The 18,633-nt window shown below is 28.5% G+C and overlaps 1 protein-coding gene across 1 annotated transcript in view; it reads left to right on the forward strand.

Annotated features, from left to right (window-relative positions):
* Positions 1-1,877: 1,877 nt before the first annotated feature.
* Positions 1,878-18,633, forward strand: part of LOC100163278 (dynein heavy chain 7, axonemal) — a 29,846-nt gene continuing 13,090 nt past the window's right edge. The window contains 27 exon segments of the mRNA XM_029485925.1: positions 1,878-2,474; positions 2,551-2,754; positions 4,596-4,885; positions 4,952-5,074; positions 5,139-5,292; positions 7,885-8,548; positions 8,618-8,733; positions 8,792-9,070; positions 9,139-9,369; positions 9,526-9,691; positions 9,758-9,903; positions 9,985-10,233; positions 12,490-12,822; positions 12,909-13,088; positions 13,168-13,299; positions 13,367-13,795; positions 13,865-14,313; positions 14,379-14,526; positions 14,736-14,948; positions 15,024-15,338; positions 15,399-15,515; positions 15,579-15,719; positions 15,783-15,941; positions 16,086-16,315; positions 16,375-17,351; positions 17,420-17,648; positions 17,729-17,882. Coding sequence (XP_029341785.1) covers positions 2,076-2,474; positions 2,551-2,754; positions 4,596-4,885; positions 4,952-5,074; positions 5,139-5,292; positions 7,885-8,548; positions 8,618-8,733; positions 8,792-9,070; positions 9,139-9,369; positions 9,526-9,691; positions 9,758-9,903; positions 9,985-10,233; positions 12,490-12,822; positions 12,909-13,088; positions 13,168-13,299; positions 13,367-13,795; positions 13,865-14,313; positions 14,379-14,526; positions 14,736-14,948; positions 15,024-15,338; positions 15,399-15,515; positions 15,579-15,719; positions 15,783-15,941; positions 16,086-16,315; positions 16,375-17,351; positions 17,420-17,648; positions 17,729-17,882 — 7,227 coding nt within the window. The 5' untranslated portion in view covers positions 1,878-2,075.

The following is an 18,633-nucleotide window of genomic DNA, read 5'->3' on the forward strand; positions in this document are numbered from 1 at the left end:
AAATATGTGGTTGTAAATTCCTTTTTTAATATTTAATTTTATGTGTAATTAAAATTTGCTTTTTTACAATTAAATTAATAAATGCTTTTTTTGGCTTTTTTTGGCTACTTAAAATGCTTTTTTAAGGATTTATTTTGCTACAAAATCCGAGCCCTAATAATTATATTATATTATTTTTATAGCCAAAAAATAGTCATATGTTTTTTATTTAAATTATAAAAAAATAATTTCTTCCGGAGGAAGGTCGGGCAGCTAGTATTATATAAGTCAAGAAATAAGTAAATAAGATTATTTATATGTTTACAATTATTAATTAAAAATGTTATTCTATCAATTAATAATCTATGTTAAAAGCTAAATTTATTAATATTCGATGGTAAACCATAAAACTAATTTGAATTCATTTAAGATATTTATAAATTATATTCCTTTAAATTTTAAACATTACATACCTACATTGGCTACATTTATTATGAACAGAACAATTTACAAACAATTTACTAAAATATATTAAATAATTAAATAAAGACAGATGAATAATTATTCTAATTTTAATAAATTAAAAATAATGTGTGGAAACGGTAAATTATAGTATGATACTGAATAATAATGATGCGGAAGTACCTAATACTCATATTTTATTTTATGCAAATTTTAAAAACTAAATTTACTAATTTTTACACTCACTTTATTAAACTACAATACCTATGTTGTATATTTAAAATAGTGAGAGTAGATTTGTTTTTTTATTGATGATAAATTCTATTTTTTACAAAATAATTTAAAATATTATAATTTCTATTATTTGAATAGTTACAAGTAATTAAATTATAATAATAAAAAAATATAAATAAAAAAAAATCATTTAATTTAAATTGGTACGTTTTGACTAGCACGTTACTTCTTTAATTTTACTAATTTTACAGTTTATTTTTGTAAATATAATTCAGCGTAATTTTTATTTCATAACCATTGTGCTGTAAAAGAAAAATCCAGTTCTTAAGACAAGTTTAGTGTACAGAAATTATTCGTTACGATATCTGCCATCGTATGAGCGTTTACGGGATTTTATTATGTCAATTTGTGTGAAGATAAAAGAAATGTCGTCAAATTTGTTACGTATTGAACATTCCTTGTTCGAAGATTATCATACAGATCCATTTTTGGAAGTAAGTATAATTTATATTTTTTTTTTACATTTATTTGAAAAATATACAATCTGTAATAGAAGTTACAATGAGCATATGAGTTAGATTATACAATTGACTTGAGGCGTGAGGGGAGTAACTACCCAGCAGTAATACTCGATATAATTTATATGATTTTACATCAAACTAAACTGAAAAGGTTAATTCTAGTCTAAGCTGTCTATTCGGTAGTACTTGCTAATATCTACCGATTACTAATATTATCATTTATCACTGACTGAATTTTCGTTGGATTCTCGAATCACTTTTTGAATAAAAACAATAATTACTTATAGTTTTCACAACACAGGTGAAGTTGGATTGTGACATTATTTGTGAAAATATTAAAAATCTAAGAACATACTTGGATAATTGTTGGGAACAGAGAAAAGTTTATAAAGAAAAAGTTGAAAGTTACCTTTATTTAGTAAACGGAAACGCCAGCAAGGAAGTGGAAATATTTTTATCCAAAAGCCATACTTTCGATGAATATAAAAATGCCATAATTAAATACCATGAAATTTCTTCGACCATATTAGCTGACATACTCCCAACGGCAAATATAGGGGCATTTCAAATTGATTTCACTGAAATTATCAATATCTTACACAAAAAAGCAAATACACTTAAAAACAACATTATCGTTCATATGAAGACTGCCTACTCCGTTATTGAAAAAAAGTAAAATTTAAATATTAAGTTAAATATTATTATATAGTACCTAAACCTAGTCATAATACTAAAAATGTTTAAATTAATTATTTTAGATTAAATGAACAATATTCGTATTTTGTTGACGTAATATTAACACCACCAGAAAATTTCGACGAACTAATAAAACTAATCGCATTTATCGCTGACACAAGAGACAATATTTTACCTAAGCTAATGAAACAAACAATCGAAATATTATCATGCGAAATATTTTTGATGGATTTTGTAGAATTTACGAAGAAAGAACTGGAACTAAAGACCAGTACATTCCGTTGGGCCAAATGCGTCAACGATACAATTTCTATGAGCTCTATAATGGTTATAAATAAAACAAAAAAATTTAAAGAAGTTCTACAAGAGCGTATTGAAAATTTCAATATTGAGCTGGACATCTATAGATCTGAATTGGATGAGTTTCGGAAATTGGGAGACATAAATGATATAAAAATATACGCGGAAAAATCTCAAAACTTGGATGATAAATTAAATGAAGCTTTGGAGACAATTGATGAACTTAACAAACAGGAAAAATACTTTCAGATGGAGGAAAGTGCATATCCACTTCGAAAATTTGTAAATATACTTACATTGCTTAGAAATAATAATTGTTGTACGAATAATTTATCACAGCAACGAGTTTGTGTTTAAGGTTGCAGATTCTTTAGCACCATACAAACTGCTTTATGATAACTGTTTAGAGTTTATCGTAAATCATGAAAACTGGATGAATGCTGCCATTGGCACATACAACCCAGAGCAGATCGATCAAAGTGTAACTAGTTATTATCGCAACTTATCAAAACTCGAACGAACATTCATGAAAAACCCTGCCCCATTGGGTATTGCAATAAAAGTAATATTATAATCATCGTATAATATTGATAATGAGTAGTTTTTTTTTATGAACTTCGTCCATTTGGGCGAATAACCAAAAATTTACCTGTGTAAAGCATATATCATTTAGGCGAGAAATTAACCGATCGTATAGGCGAACTTATAAGTTATTGAATAATAGGGAAGTAACATTATGTAGGTATACAATAATTTTTATAATATTTATTACAGCTAAATATTATTATTATATCGTTTCGGCTGATTGATGAATATAGATAGTGAACGATAATTTGTTAGATTGTACTAAGACGGAGAAAAAAAATTTTACTCAATATAATATTACGTAAAAATACTTAAGAAAAACAAGACTATACATGAAAATCATGGGAAGAATATCAAACCGGAAAATTAACAATTATCGATTATATTAAATAAATGGGCATGAGATACCATACTAATAAAAATAATTTGTTAGGATTTTTAATACAATATTATGATAATTTACATGAGAATATAATACATTTTTTTTAAAGAAATGGTTATGGGATACCATGCTAATGAAAACAATTTAGTTGAGATAATACATATAATATAATACATTTTTTACCATACCAGTTAGAGTTAACTGAGAGTGCTAAGTATCTAAAAAATGGGAAGGAAAACGTATTAGTCTATATCAATTTTGATAAATATATATTTATAGCTCGCCCAAACGATATGTTATTTTGGGTCATTCGCCCAAATGAAAATCTCCCTTTTTTATTAATTATAACAATTTGGGTAAGTCGTAGCCCGTAGGCATACCTATAGGATTAGTTTTGCCAGCAGCCAGTTGTCGCGTGGCTTAGTCCTAGGGTCGCACACAAATTATTAGTTGTACGTTGGTCCATTGGTCTATTGGTCGATCGGTTTATTAATTTATCATTAAAATATAAAATAAAAATTATTAAAACATTATGTGAATTCCATACCATAAAACCTGATAACTCTTCGTAAAAAGAAACTTATGTTTCAATGAAACAATGAAACAATGAAACAATCTACATAATTCTTATAAATAAGTAATACCAAGAATCAAGATAATAAATAATAATTAATAGCTATAGTAAAAATCATACATATATTTTTTAATAGATAATAGGTAGGTATGTGTTATGATTCTATGATTTTATGAATCCTGTGAGTTATTTAAGTAAATTTTTAAAGCGGCAATTAACTTTAAATATCAACATTGATATAGGTAACATAAATCTACTATTTTTAGTTTAAAATTAAAAATGTAGTGATGGTTTTATTCTGTGTAATATTAGGTACGCTATATTATTATGAACACTATAATATCAAGTAAATTCTTTATATTGAATGAGAATAAGAATAATAACAAAAAAATACAGATACCTAGAACAAGTTGAACAGGTGCAATCGAAACACTATATTTTAATAGACTTATCTAAGTCTTCATTAGGTTTGAATAAAATAGTTTAATATATTGCTAAAACTCAAAAGTACTATGTTACTTTGCTTATCAAATGTTTAAACCTAACATAAAATGTTCAAATCTTGTCAGATATAAATCATAACATATGAATGAACACAACAATTTTAGGTACAATCGTACTCAGTCCTCTATAAACGTTAACTTTTCCAAAGTATTTAGATTGAGTGATAAAAACAACAAACACATAATTGCGGTAAATCAACATAAATATTATTTATTTTATATTTTACTATTTAATTAAATTATTTTAACATTAAAAGTACAAATATCATCAAACTAATTTTTATATAATAAACATAAAATTAAACCATATATGAATGTTAATGTTAGGTGTTAAACATGATAATATACTATGTGTACAGGTGCGGACATTGGTCGAAACATTTAAAAAAAGAATCCCAGAAGTATTAACATTGGGAAATTTAGGTCTTAAACGACGTCACTGGGAAGATATTTCAAATATAGTCGGTTTTGTAATGTTCCCCGATCAAAATCTAACGCTGGCAAAAGTTTTAAATCTCAACCTCGGTAAATTTGTGCCCCAATTTGAAATAATTAGTGATGGAGCTTCCAAAGAAAATAATTTGGATAAGAGGCTAAATACTATGGCGGAGGAATGGAAAGATTTAAACTTTACCATATTAGACTACAAGTATAATATACATAATTTAAAAGTTTAATAGTTATAAGACGAAGATAATTTAATTTTATGTTTTAGAGATTCGGGAACATATATTTTATCGGGTATAGATGATGTACAATTACTACTTGACGATCACATATTAAAAACAGCTACGATGAAATCTTCTCCATTTGTTAAACCTTTTGAAAACAAATTATTGTATTTAAATTTAATTTACATTATTGAACAGTATATTGTAATAGGTTTTTCATTTTTATACTAGAGAATGGGAAGCTAAAATTATTACTTTAAATGAAATAATAGAGTTATTGGTCAAAGTTCAAATGACCTGGATGTACTTGGAATCGATTTTTTCATCTCCAGATATACAGAGACAGATGCCAGATGAATCACAAAAGTTTAATGCAGTGGATAAGGTAAAAATATATTATGAATTATTTAACTCTGTGACATATTTTTAGGGGTTCTCGGGTCTCAAACCCTCTCCACACAGAAATACAGAATGAAATAATATAATTATTATTAATTCATAACTTTCATAACTCATTTATTGTGTTCGAGACTTCTTGTATTTGCATGTTTTTTGTAGTAGTCGTAGATTATTCTAGGTAAGTCATAAATTTGTTTTATGAAATGGTGAAATCAAATACAAAGTTTCTGTGATGGGAAAGAACGGGTTCATAAGAACGCGTTCAAATTGTGTGAACTTGATATGAACGAGTTTAATTTTCAAGAAATGAACTTGAACATGAACTAAGTTCTTATTAATTATGATTTTGAACGTTTTGGTCTCGTTCATTGACAATTTAATTTTAATAGAATAGGCGATAGGATAACGTTTTGAAATGTTTTGTAGCCGATCAGGTTCCTTCTCAAGAATCAAAAGATATAATTTGTTTTTAATTTTGTTTATTTTTAGTTTGGATATTTATTTTTTCCCTGAAATTTTGCCGCGCCGTTGATCGCCGATAAGAATAGTTGGTATACCATTTATGGTATATTATTATAATTCCGTTGTAACTTGACATAATACAATAAAGTGTTATAAATAACATTCCCAAGACTAACATGTTCATACAAATTATTGTATGCTGTATACAGCGTGTTCCACAGAATACAGGGTGGTTGGAAAAATATAAAACTATCTGTATTACGCAATCAAAATTAATTATAATTATGGTTTTATTTTCGTTTATTACTCAACATTATTTTAACCACTACTCTATAATTATTATTTTAAATTACTAATAAAAATCGCTGGTTTCGACGCACAGTCGGCAGTCGCACGTATTTCCACGTATTTTTTTTTTTATTTTATTTTCTTTAGTAACTTTTATAATTTTAGATCATTTTAAAAACTATAAACTAGTTCATTCTAAAAACTATGAACTAGAATTTGAACTAGTTCATATTTAATGTCTTGAACTTGAACTAATTCATTTTTAGAAAGAACTTTCCCATCACTGCAACAAGTTCACAAGTTTGAATTTGCACATCTTTGCATATTTCGTCATATTTTAGAAAAATAATTCTAAGAATTTTTGAGCAATTTTTAGCATATTTCTACAAATGTGGAATTCTTTTTATATTTTTTGTACGTACAATTGTCGGGGAAAAATCATATTTGACTATCATTCAAAAATATTTCTAAAATAAATTATGTTTGGGTAGGTAGCATAGACATAAACAGCGTTTGAGATTTGGGAAAGCTGAAGCCTGAAACCCTACTATTATAATATTGAATAAGATTAAAAAAATTACAAAATATTTCGGAGAGCTATTAATATTTATAGTGGAGGCTTGGCCACCAAATCCCCCCTTATTTGTGCGTGGTAGTTATTACTTACTAGTAGGTACCTACGTAAGATTTTATGATTCTCTTTGTGACAAAACTATGGTAAAACTAATTAATATCTAGATTCTAGATTGTAAGGAAAAATGAAAATCAATAGATACCAATGGGTTCGTTTATTATCAAGTTATTGGTTATTCCTTAACACAGTAATAGATGTTAAAGCATTTTGAAAAATTAAGTTGTTTTATCCTATGAGTCACAATATTTTCGAAATGACTAAAACATACAATAATATCCATATGAACCAATATATTATATTCGAGTTAATAAACCCATACATAAATTGTTTTTATTACCGTTTATAAACCTAATTATTTTTGAGTTTTTTATTTCCAAAATTGTAATATGTTATATGAATTTTTTGAAAGTAATGTAAAACTTTAGCTGCATATATTTAATACTGCACATTATCGATCATTTTTGTGCAACAATTAGTTTCAAACTCTACTTATATGTTTTTTATAACATTATACATTTACTTATTTTTAGACCCCCCCCTCCACAAAAAAATTTAAAATGCGCCACTAATTTTACTTGAAGTATAAATAGTGAGCATATATAATATATATATATATATATATATATATATATATATACATATAGTATGTACTTGACAAAATCATTTGACCGTGATGGTACTCGTATACGTATACGTATTCACTTCAATATAATTTTATTTTCTACAGGGGCGTAATTTGCGAGATTCAAAGGCTTACACTTGCATTTCACAGATAATCTTCTAAAGTTCCAACACAAATAAAAACATTATGGTGTTTTTAGATATTTTTAATGATAAAAGATATTTAAAGTTTTTTAAATTTAAATTCTTCTAACTTATAGATAAATATATTGAACATTTTAAGTTCTTTAATATTAACTATCTTATGAATTTCTTTTGCTTGATTGTTTTTAATTGAAAAATACCTTATTAATTTGTTTACATTATTTACCTATTGTTTTACATTTGTATTAAAGAAAAAACACCATCAGTTTTTAAAACTTCGTAATGTTTAAATTGAAAAGTACATTTTTTGAGTGACTGAATCAACGCAAAACTCTAAAATGACGCTCATGTTTTCTTTATAATATATTAAAAATTAAAATACCAAATATTATATAGTTATAGTTTGAAACTATCAAATTTATTTTTCAGATGTGGAGAGACTTGATGAAAGATATTAATAAATCAATGAATATTTTACAAACAGTTAATATAGAAAACATCTTACAAAATTTAAAAAAAAGTTATATGCTATTAGATTTGGTGCAAAAAGGTTTAAATAATTATCTTGAGACCAAACGACTTTATTTTCCAAGATTGTTTTTTTTATCAAATGACGAACTTCTTGAAATCATATCGGAAACCAAAGACCCGAAGAGAGTGCAGCCACATTTAAAAAAATGTTTTGAAGGAATAGCTACACTTATTTTTACTGAAAAACTGGATGTTACATCTATGGTATCTAGTGAAGCAGAAATCGTAAATTTATCAATAACAATTAATACAGCAAAAGCTAGAGGTCAAGTTGAGAAATGGCTGTTAGACTTAGAACTATCAATGAAAACTACTGTACGTGCAGTAATAGGGAGGGCTTTGTTAGCTTATCAGAATACCGTCAGACATGAATGGGTAGTACAATGGCCTGGACAAGCAGTCTTAGCTGTTTCGTGTACATATTGGACTGTCGAGATGACGCAAGCAATCAAAAAACATCCTGATGGTCTTTCGGTATACCTGAATAAATGTAATAGGCAGATCGATCAAATTGTTAAATTGGTTCGTGGTGTATTGTCAGTTCAAACACGATTAACGTTAGGTAAGGTTTTATTGAACTGCAACTTATAAAATAATATGATCTCTAAATAAATTATTCACACTAATACAGGAGCGTTGATTGTAATCGACGTCCATGCCAGAGATGTTGTTGATGACTTGGCAAGCAAAAATATTAGTAAAATAAATGACTTTGGATGGATCAGTCAATTACGATATTATTGGATCGTAAATGAAAATGTATGCTGACAATAAAAAATTGGTATCAAATTTTTTTTATTTTCAGGACGAGAATTTATTTACTTCTATGATAAATGCATCATTGAATTACGGTTACGAATACCTAGGTAATTCGGCAAGGTTGGTTATTACTCCACTCACTGACCGTTGTTATCGAACACTGTTTTGTGCTCTTCAATTAAATTTGGGCGGTGCGCCTGAAGGACCAGCTGGAACCGGCAAAACAGAAACAACCAAAGACTTGGCAAAAGCAATAGCTAAACAATGTGTCGTTTTCAATTGCTCAGATAGTATGGACTACATTGGTCTTGGGAAATTTTTCAAAGTTACATAATTTTAATAAGTACCTACTGACCTCTTGCAACCGTTCTAACAGGCGTTTATTGTTTATAGGGTTTATTGTCGTGTGGTGCATGGGCATGTTTTGACGAATTCAATCGCATAGATTTAGAAGTTTTATCAGTAGTCGCACAACAAATATTGACTATTCAACGAGGTATACAGGCTGGATTGATCAAGATATTTTTTGAAGGGTCAAATTTAACATTAGATAATACTTGTGCTATATTTATAACAATGAACCCTGGTTATGCCGGACGTTCAGAGCTACCGGATAATTTGAAAGTAATTGACAAATATAAAACGATTTTTTTCTTGTTAATCTTTATCTTTAAATAATATTTCTTTCTTATTTACATATCTGTTATTTTTAAAATATTATCTATGGTCTATCAAAAACTGTTTTAATATATTTAAATAAAATATGATTTTTGTTTTCAGGCTTTATTTCGTTCAGTAGCGATGATGGTACCCGATTATGCTTTGATATCTGAAATAGTTTTGTATTCCCAAGGGTTTAGCTTAGCTCGTTCGTTGTCGGTAAAAATTGTAGCAACGTATAAATTATGTTCTGAACAGCTTTCATCGCAAAACCATTATGATTACGGTTAAAATACAAATACAAGGTACATAAAACTAAAATTCATAATTACATAAGATACATACTACACAGGAATGAGAGCGGTTAAAACTGTGCTGACAGCAGCCGGTAATCTAAAACTGAAATACCCCGAAGAAGATGAAAATATACTCATGTTGCGTTCTATCAACGACGTTAATTTACCAAAGTTTCTTAAACATGATATCCCATTGTTTAAAGTAATATGGGTTATTCTACGCACAATATAATTATCCATTCACTATTCACCTAATTAACAATAATAACGTCGGTGCTTACAGGGTTTAACTTCAGATTTGTTCCCTGGAATTGAATTGCCAACACCAGATTATAAAATTCTCAACGCTGCTATAGAAGAACACTGTAAAATAATGAATCTACAATGTACTCCGTTCTTTGTTGAAAAAATTCAACAAATATATGAAATGATGATCGTTAGACATGGATTTATGATTGTGGGTTTGCCGTTTAGTGGTAAAACATCAGCCTATAAAGTTCTCAGTGGTGCACTAAAAATTATTGAAACCAATGTGAGCATGATGATATTAACCATATTTACCTTTAGCCCTTCTTATTAATCTAACATACTTGTGTAATAAAATTAATAAATAGCCCAGTATCGTCCAATCTCACTATCCAAGAGCATAGACGCGTTCCCAATACTCGACTTCTTATCATCTTGAGTCTTGTGTAACATATTTAATTGTTTAAATATTTTCACATGACTCATAAGTCATAAGTCATAAATTTTAATCATAAAGTCGCATCACCAAACATCAGTTGTTGACTTAAACCTATTCAAATGTCTAGATATTTAAATAATAATTAATAGGAATTCAAACTTCAGATAAATCTTTCTGAAATATTAGTGCACTACTACTCTACTCTTATAATCCTCATTTGATTATAAGCAAAAAACTTTTTGTTCAATAATTGAATACACCGACATGTTGAAAAAAACATTTTACTTCGTTGGAAAATAAAAATGTATAATATAATGACTAAAAAACCACAATAACGACGATTAGTGAAACGGCTATATGACAAAAGCGTCAAAGTTACAAAAATTACATATCAAACATATCATTTGCACCAAAATTCGTAGGGCATAAGCACCAATCTAATATTACCTATATACCTGTTAAACCCAACAAATGACAGAAGCGCCAAAGGTACGAAAATAACATATCATTTGCTCCAAAATTAATATTTTATATAAGTAGTTATTTAAATATGTCGATCTTATAAAAAAATTTCAACAATAAATTGTTAAAATATAATATACCTGTAACTCTAAAATTAGTATCAGTTATTTAATTAATTAATTAATTAACTGTGGCACACAGATATCAAAGATTTTGACGCTTTCGTATGATACAACTTTTTTTATCTGATCTCATTTTGGCGCTTATGTCAACTGAGTGAAACATAATAGAATGATAAATTATTGTTTTTTATCCTAACGTTTCATATAAATAAAATAAAATATAAAAGCGAGAATAAAAAGGTGGGCAAGTGGATGTCGCTCTGCTGTACAGAAGGTTACAAGGGGGTCACTGTAATGGATGGTGTTAAATTTGAATTCAATGATATAATATCATTGTATAAAAAAACGATTCTGAGCGAAAACGGTCAGTCAGCCTATGATATTACTAAGTATATTTTATGATATTATTGTGAATAAAGTAATTTATATACCTATTTACATGGAACCTTGTTTTAAATTTTCAATACTTAACTATCAAATTTAAATATTTTATAAATATTTAACTACAGAATAATTATTACATTTTAAATTTGATAAAATTTGTCAAAATTTGAACTTTAAATCCTTCTAAGAAAAAAAAAATGTGACTATGTATTTTTAATATTTTTCAACTACTATTGTAACAATATATCAGGACCCTCGCTTTAAATTTTCACGCTTTTTTACCCAACAAATAAAATTGTATTGACAAAATTGAAAACTGGCCGTAAACAGCTCAAAAAGAGTCAAAAAATTTTCAAAATTTTATGGTATACCTATAGCAAATGAAAATATAAACATTTAGTAAAATTGTATGTGTTTACAGTTCTTGGTTTTTGAATAACAATAAAATAAGAAAACCGCTACATGAGAAATCGATGTATTAAATTGTCAAGCTTTTTTATTGACATTCATAGAAAAAAAAAACACATAAAATTGAAAGCTGAAAATTTTCCTAAACAGTTCAAAATAAATTAAAATATTTCAATAATTTGATCATGTATAGAAAATGCAAATATAAACAACCAGTGAAAATTTCATGCATCTATGGTCATTTGTTTTAAAATAACACCAAAAACCAAAGTCGATTTTGTGAAAAATTGATTTTGCCTAAAACTCCCGTGTTTACTTAATTTTTATGTTGTTTTTCCTGTCACTTTTGAAAACTATTGGGAATTTTACATTATGACCTCCTCAATGCAACAACAATATTCACTTTCCCTTCGAACAAGATACTTAAGTTGAAAATCGAAGCATTATTTCGACTACTTATTGTGTACACAGACACAAAAATTAAAAAATTAAAATAAATGAATAAAACACACATCATTGTAAAATCAATACACTCAGAATCTAAAATGTTTATAAATAAACTAGGTACAATAACAAAAAAAAAATGTTAATCATAAATATACAATTTCATGTTTTTTAATTCGTGTATAATTTATATATGAATGATCACTATGTAGAACACTTCCATCAATTTGAAACTTATATTATAATGACATCTTGTAATAATTTATGTTTATTTTAATAAAAGAAACTAATGAATGAACATAAGGTCGAAATTATGGTAATAAATCCCAAGTCTATAACATTGGGTCAACTTTATGGTCAGTTTGATCTAACATCACACGAATGGTCGGATGGAATTTTAGCTGTTGGGTTCAGAAAATTTGCTTCTTCAACTAACCTCGATAGAAAGTGGTTGATTTTTGATGGTCCAGTAGATGCCATTTGGATTGAAAGTATGAATACCGTATTGGATGATAACAAAAAATTATGTTTAATATCAGGAGAAATTATACAACTTGCTAACACAACTAATTTGATCTTCGAACCTATGGACTTGGATGTTGCATCGCCGGCCACGGTAATTGAGTAATACCAACTTGAATTTATTACGATTTTTATTTTTTTATACCACAAATATTAACATATTATATTCTATTGTTTAAGGTTTCAAGGTGTGGCATGATTTACATGGAACCAGTTTCATTAGGCTGGGAGTGTTTAGTGACTTCGTGGATAAACCAATTGTCCTTTTACTTACCGCCGAAACACAAAGAGGCGTTACATAAACATATCATACGGTTCACTCGGTCAATATTGTTCATGTTAAGGCGTTGTAATATTAACGTATATAACATATTATATAATATTATGATAATAGAATTAGAAAAAAAACTGTTAGTTATTTCAATTTATTATACTATAGGAAGTGTTTCCTACTAGTGATATGAACTTGGTTAGATCACTAACAAATATTTGTGATACTTATTTTAAACCATACTATGACGAAGAACATTTAAAAACAATCACACAGATTGATATGAGATCGCAAATAGAAGTATAATACATTTTGTTTCCAAACTAATATAATTACTATCATTGTATCTAGCTTTATTTTTCTACAGTGTGTATGCTTCTTTTCTTGTATATGGTCAATGGGAGCTGCATTAGATACAAACAGCCGAATTAAATTCAATCTCTTGTTTCGAGCATTGTTAGAAAATAAATTTCCCAAAAAAGTCGCGTATGCATTAAATATACCACTTGAACTATGTCCATCACCAGATAAACCATATACGAATGTAATTCCCAAAAACGGATTAGTTTTTGACTACAAATATGTTATAAACAAAAAAGGCAAAGGAGAATGGAAACTATGGACAGATTATATAGACGATGAACCACCGATACCGAAAGACATTCCGTTCAATGAAATTATAGTTCCAACGGTAGATACAATTAGAAACCATGCACTAATGGCATTGTTATTAGAAAATAATAAACCAATGCTGATGGTAGGTAAAACTGGAACAGGAAAATCGGCTTACACTATGGTATGATGGAATTCACATATCCTTGCAGCTATCAAATTAAAAATAATATTTACATTTTTTCCATTACAGAATTACATTTTTACGAAAATTGACAAGGAATTTAACAGTTCGTCGTGTATTAATTTTTCCTCGCAGACTTCGGCAAATATTACACAGGACATAATTATGAGCAAACTTGTTAAGAGAAGACGTGGTCTGTTCGGACCTCCGATCGGAACTAAGTGCATAATATTTATCGATGATTTAAGTATGCCACTAAAGGAGTACTATGGCGCTCAGCCGCCTATCGAGCTGTTGCGCCAATGCATGGATAAATTTCCATGGTACGACCGTAAAGAATTAGAAGCCATACACCTTCAAGACGTTCTAATATTATGTGCGATGGGGCCTCCATCATCAGGAAATACCGTGACTCCTAGGTTTAGTCGTCATTTTAACATAATCGTAACAAACTCATTCGACGATATCACAATGGTTTCAATTTTTAGCAAAATTTTATTTTGGCATTTAGAAAACAAGTTTAGTAATCGTAAAAAAAAGATGTTATAATTGTTTCTATAGCTAATTTTTATCTATCGTACAGTGGTTTTAGCAAAAAGTTTGATTCATCTGTTGATCAGTTAATCAATTCAACATTAGAGGTACATAAAAAGAGCATTGGATATTTAATGCCAACTCCAGCTAAATCACATTACTTATTCAATTTAAGAGATTTTTCTAAAGTCATACAAGTAAATATAGTCCAAACGTTATTTAAATAACTGAAACTAAAAAAAATATTGAATTATTACTATTTAAGTAAAATGTAGATACATCCTAATTTATATTCCTATTAATGTATATGACATATACGTGTATAATCGATGTAAGGGTGATTATATTTAAATCAAAGATATCAAACGTTAGAGTTTTCAATTTAATACAATTTATTTTTCATTAGGGAATTATGTTCTCTGTTCCTGATACTATTACCGATGTAATTTCCATGAAACGCCTTTGGGTACATGAAATACTTAGAGTATACTATGACCGTTTAGTAGATGAATCTGATCGTCAGTGGTTTTTTGATAATTTACGTTTTGTCTGTAAAGAATTCCTAGACGAAGACCTAAATCAAATGTTTATTCATCTTATCACGATGGATAACAAAATAGTAAAATATTAATAAATACACTTTTTTTTATTTTCTATTAACAAATTAAACAATAATCTTTTTATAAATAATTAGGTAACTCAAAATGAATTGCGCCAGTTAATTTATTGTGACTTCTCTAATCCTCATTCCCAAGATAGAAATTATAAAGAAATCCGTGATTTAGAGAGTCTCCGATTGACAGTTGAAGAATTTCTCAGTGAATTCAATCAAATGAGCAAAAAACCTATGCATTTAGTGCTTTTTAGATTCGCTCTCGAACATTTATCCCGGATTTGTCGTATCATGAATCAGCCTCGAGGGCATGCTTTACTTATTGGTTTAGGAGGATCAGGTCGCCAGTCGTTAACAAGACTAGCTGCACATATTTCTCAATACGAACTATTTCAGGTATTAAAAACAAAAATTAAGTGTTTCTTCATCGTTGAAATATAATATTATTGTACTTAGATAAACTTAACTCGTTTATATGGAGTAAATGAATGGCATGAGGATTTGAAAAATATATTTAAACAAGCTACTCTTGCGTTTGATCAAAATGTTATATTCTTGTTTACGGATTCAGAAGTAAATAAATTATAATAAAATATAATACGGATATATCAATATAAAAAAACAATTTTGGTATAGATAAAAAATGAAGGAATGGTTGAAGACATAAACAATTTACTAAATTCAGGAGAAGTACCTAATCTATTTGTTATGGATGAAAAAATAGAGATCTGTGATAAAATGCGTGAGCTAGATAAACAACGTGACAAAACTTTACAAGTAATTAACAATTATTGAGTATTTAAATAATAAATATATAATAAAAATACTACGTTCAATTAGACTGATGGTAGTTTAACTGGGTTATTTAATTTATTTATTCAAACTGTGCGAGACCAACTGCACGTGTCGTTGGCATTTAGTCCGATTGGCAATGGCCTTAGAACAAGAATAAGACAATTTCCATCACTTGTGCAGTGTTGCACTATTGACTGGTTCCAGGTAAATAATAAAGTTACACGTTTATTCACCTTGGCTATACACATTAAAATGATTTCCCTTTGAAAATGTTATTATTTATTCATTATACCTTATATGTAAATTAATAAAAATTTAATAACAATATAATTATTTATTTCATCTTAGACTTGGCCATCGGATGCTTTAATAGCTGTGGCTAAAAGTTTTTTAAGTGACGTTGAACTAACAGATCATGAACGCAATGTTAGTATTAAAATGTGTCAACAATTTCATATAACAACTATAAATCTGTCTGTAGAGTTTAATGCTAAATTACAACGTAGAACTTATGTAACGCCAACTTCTTACTTAGAAATGATCAACACTTTTAAAGATGTTTTAAGTAAAAAACGATTGTAAGTTAATAGTTTTAAGACAATATTATAGTAATCTATAATGTATTATTTCATAACAGAGAAATAATTACTGCAAAACGTCGGTACGAAGTTGGATTAGAAAGATTGCAGAACGCAGCTGACGATATAGAAATGTTGCAAAAAGAACTAAAATATTTAGAGCCTGAAATTATAGCTGCTTCTAAAAAAGTAAAAATAATTATGCTTAAAATAGAAGAAGAAAATATAGAAATATCAAAAGTCAAACAAAATATTGAAATAGATGAAGAAAAGGCACAGATAACTGCAGGCGAAGCACAAGAAATAAAGGACGAGTGTGAAGCTCACATGGAAGCTGCAAAACCTGTATTGAATGCTGCTCTTGCTGCATTAAATACATTGACTCCTGGTGATATAACATTCGTAAAATCCATGAAAAATCCTCCTAATGGGGTTAAATTAGTTATGGAAAGTATTTGCATCATAAAGGAGGTAAAACCTGACAAAATTCCTGACCCATCCACAGGAAAAAGGGTGGATGATTATTGGGGACCATCAAAAAAATTACTTAATGACATGAAGTTTTTAGAACACCTCATTAATTTTGATAAGGATAATATACCAAATGCAGTAATGAAAGTTATAAATGAAAAGTATCTTACGAACCCAGATTTTGAACCAAAACTAATTAAAAAAGCTTCAACTGCTGCGGAAGGCTTATGCAAATGGGTAACAGCAATGTCTAGTTATGACAAAGTGGCGAAAGAGATAAGACCAAAAAGAATTGCTCTAGCTGAAGCAGAATCTATGTATAATAGCGCGATGGATGAACTTAAAGAAAAACGTTCACAGCTTAAAGAGGTTGAAATGAAACTAAAACTCGTGCAAGAAAACCTTGAAGAAAATGAACGAAAAATGGCAAAGTTACAAGATAATGCTGATGAAGTACAAACAAAAATGATACGAGCTGAAGATTTAATAGGTGGATTAGGAGGAGAAAAACAACGGTGGGGGCAAATGGCCAAGGATCTCGGAGAAAGATATTTAAACCTTACAGGTGTGTTAACATAATCTTAAAAAGCTCGATTAGTATAAAAATAAATACCTTAATATGTTTCATTTCAGGAGACTTGTTAATAAGTTCCGGTATTATTGCATATTTAGGTCCATTCACAATGGAATACAGAAGCAATCAAATCAAAGATTGGGTAAAAGAAATCCTCGAAAATAAAATTGTATGTTCTAAAGATTTTCAATTAAGTGCAATACTTGGACAGCCAGTCGTAATCAGAGCTTGGAATGTAGCTGGGTTGCCTACGGATTTATTTTCTATAGATAACGGCATTATTGTTATGTAAGAAAGCTGCATAATTTGATACATACAACTATAACTAAATATTTATGTGTTCTAAATGTCTAATTATTTTTCTTCAGGAATGCAAGACGGTCAGCTTTAATGATTGATCCACAAGGACAGGCAAATAAATGGATTAAGACAATGGAAATGGAAAACTCTTTAAACACAATACGTTTCAGTTCATCCAACTATATTACTGTCTTGGAGCATGCCATCACTAGTGGCCAACCGGTATAAAATATATACTTCTTCTTCTTTTTCTTCTTCTTCTTCTTCACTTTTCACCATACGCGCACATTGGGTGTGAATTTAGGGGGTGCTGGAATAGTTTATGTTACACATGTCCATGGGGGGGCCTTTGTCCCCCACACCCCCCTTAATATCAAAAAAAAAAAACTAACTGCATTACATTAGCTTTAAATTTTTAATTAGAATGGGGTACCTAACTTTGATTTCGCGGGGTAACTTTGATACCTATATATTTTTATTCACCAGAGTACCATGATAATTACATTTTTTCTTCATAAAATGGGGTTACTTTGATATCACATTAAGAATTATAGGTATCGAAATTGCACGTTGTGTTACTTTGATAGCATATTAAAAAATATTGATATCTCAAAAGATAATTTCAGAATTTTAAAAATTAAAACGTTAAAATATTGAACTAGTTGTAACTAATATTTAATTTTGAGAGTTTAATCGTTAACACTACAGAAGTTATCCATATAATAAAAAATGAAATTGTCATAAAACAGTAAAAAATTATCAAAGTTACCCCATTTTACTGTACTACTTTTATTTTTAAACTATGAGAACTTTTTTCGTATTTGTGATGTCGAAAAATTAAAAACAATGTAGCACAGTCTATGTTCTCTTCTTCCTAGTAGGAACATTTGGTTGCATAACATGAACTATAAGTTTAGCCATAGTGGTTCTCATCCACGCAAAACCATTTTTACTATGTTTTACATTTATAAAA

The sequence above is a fragment of the Acyrthosiphon pisum genome, chromosome X (genome assembly GCF_005508785.2).
Source record: "Acyrthosiphon pisum isolate AL4f chromosome X, pea_aphid_22Mar2018_4r6ur, whole genome shotgun sequence".
NCBI lineage: Eukaryota > Metazoa > Arthropoda > Insecta > Hemiptera > Aphididae > Acyrthosiphon > Acyrthosiphon pisum.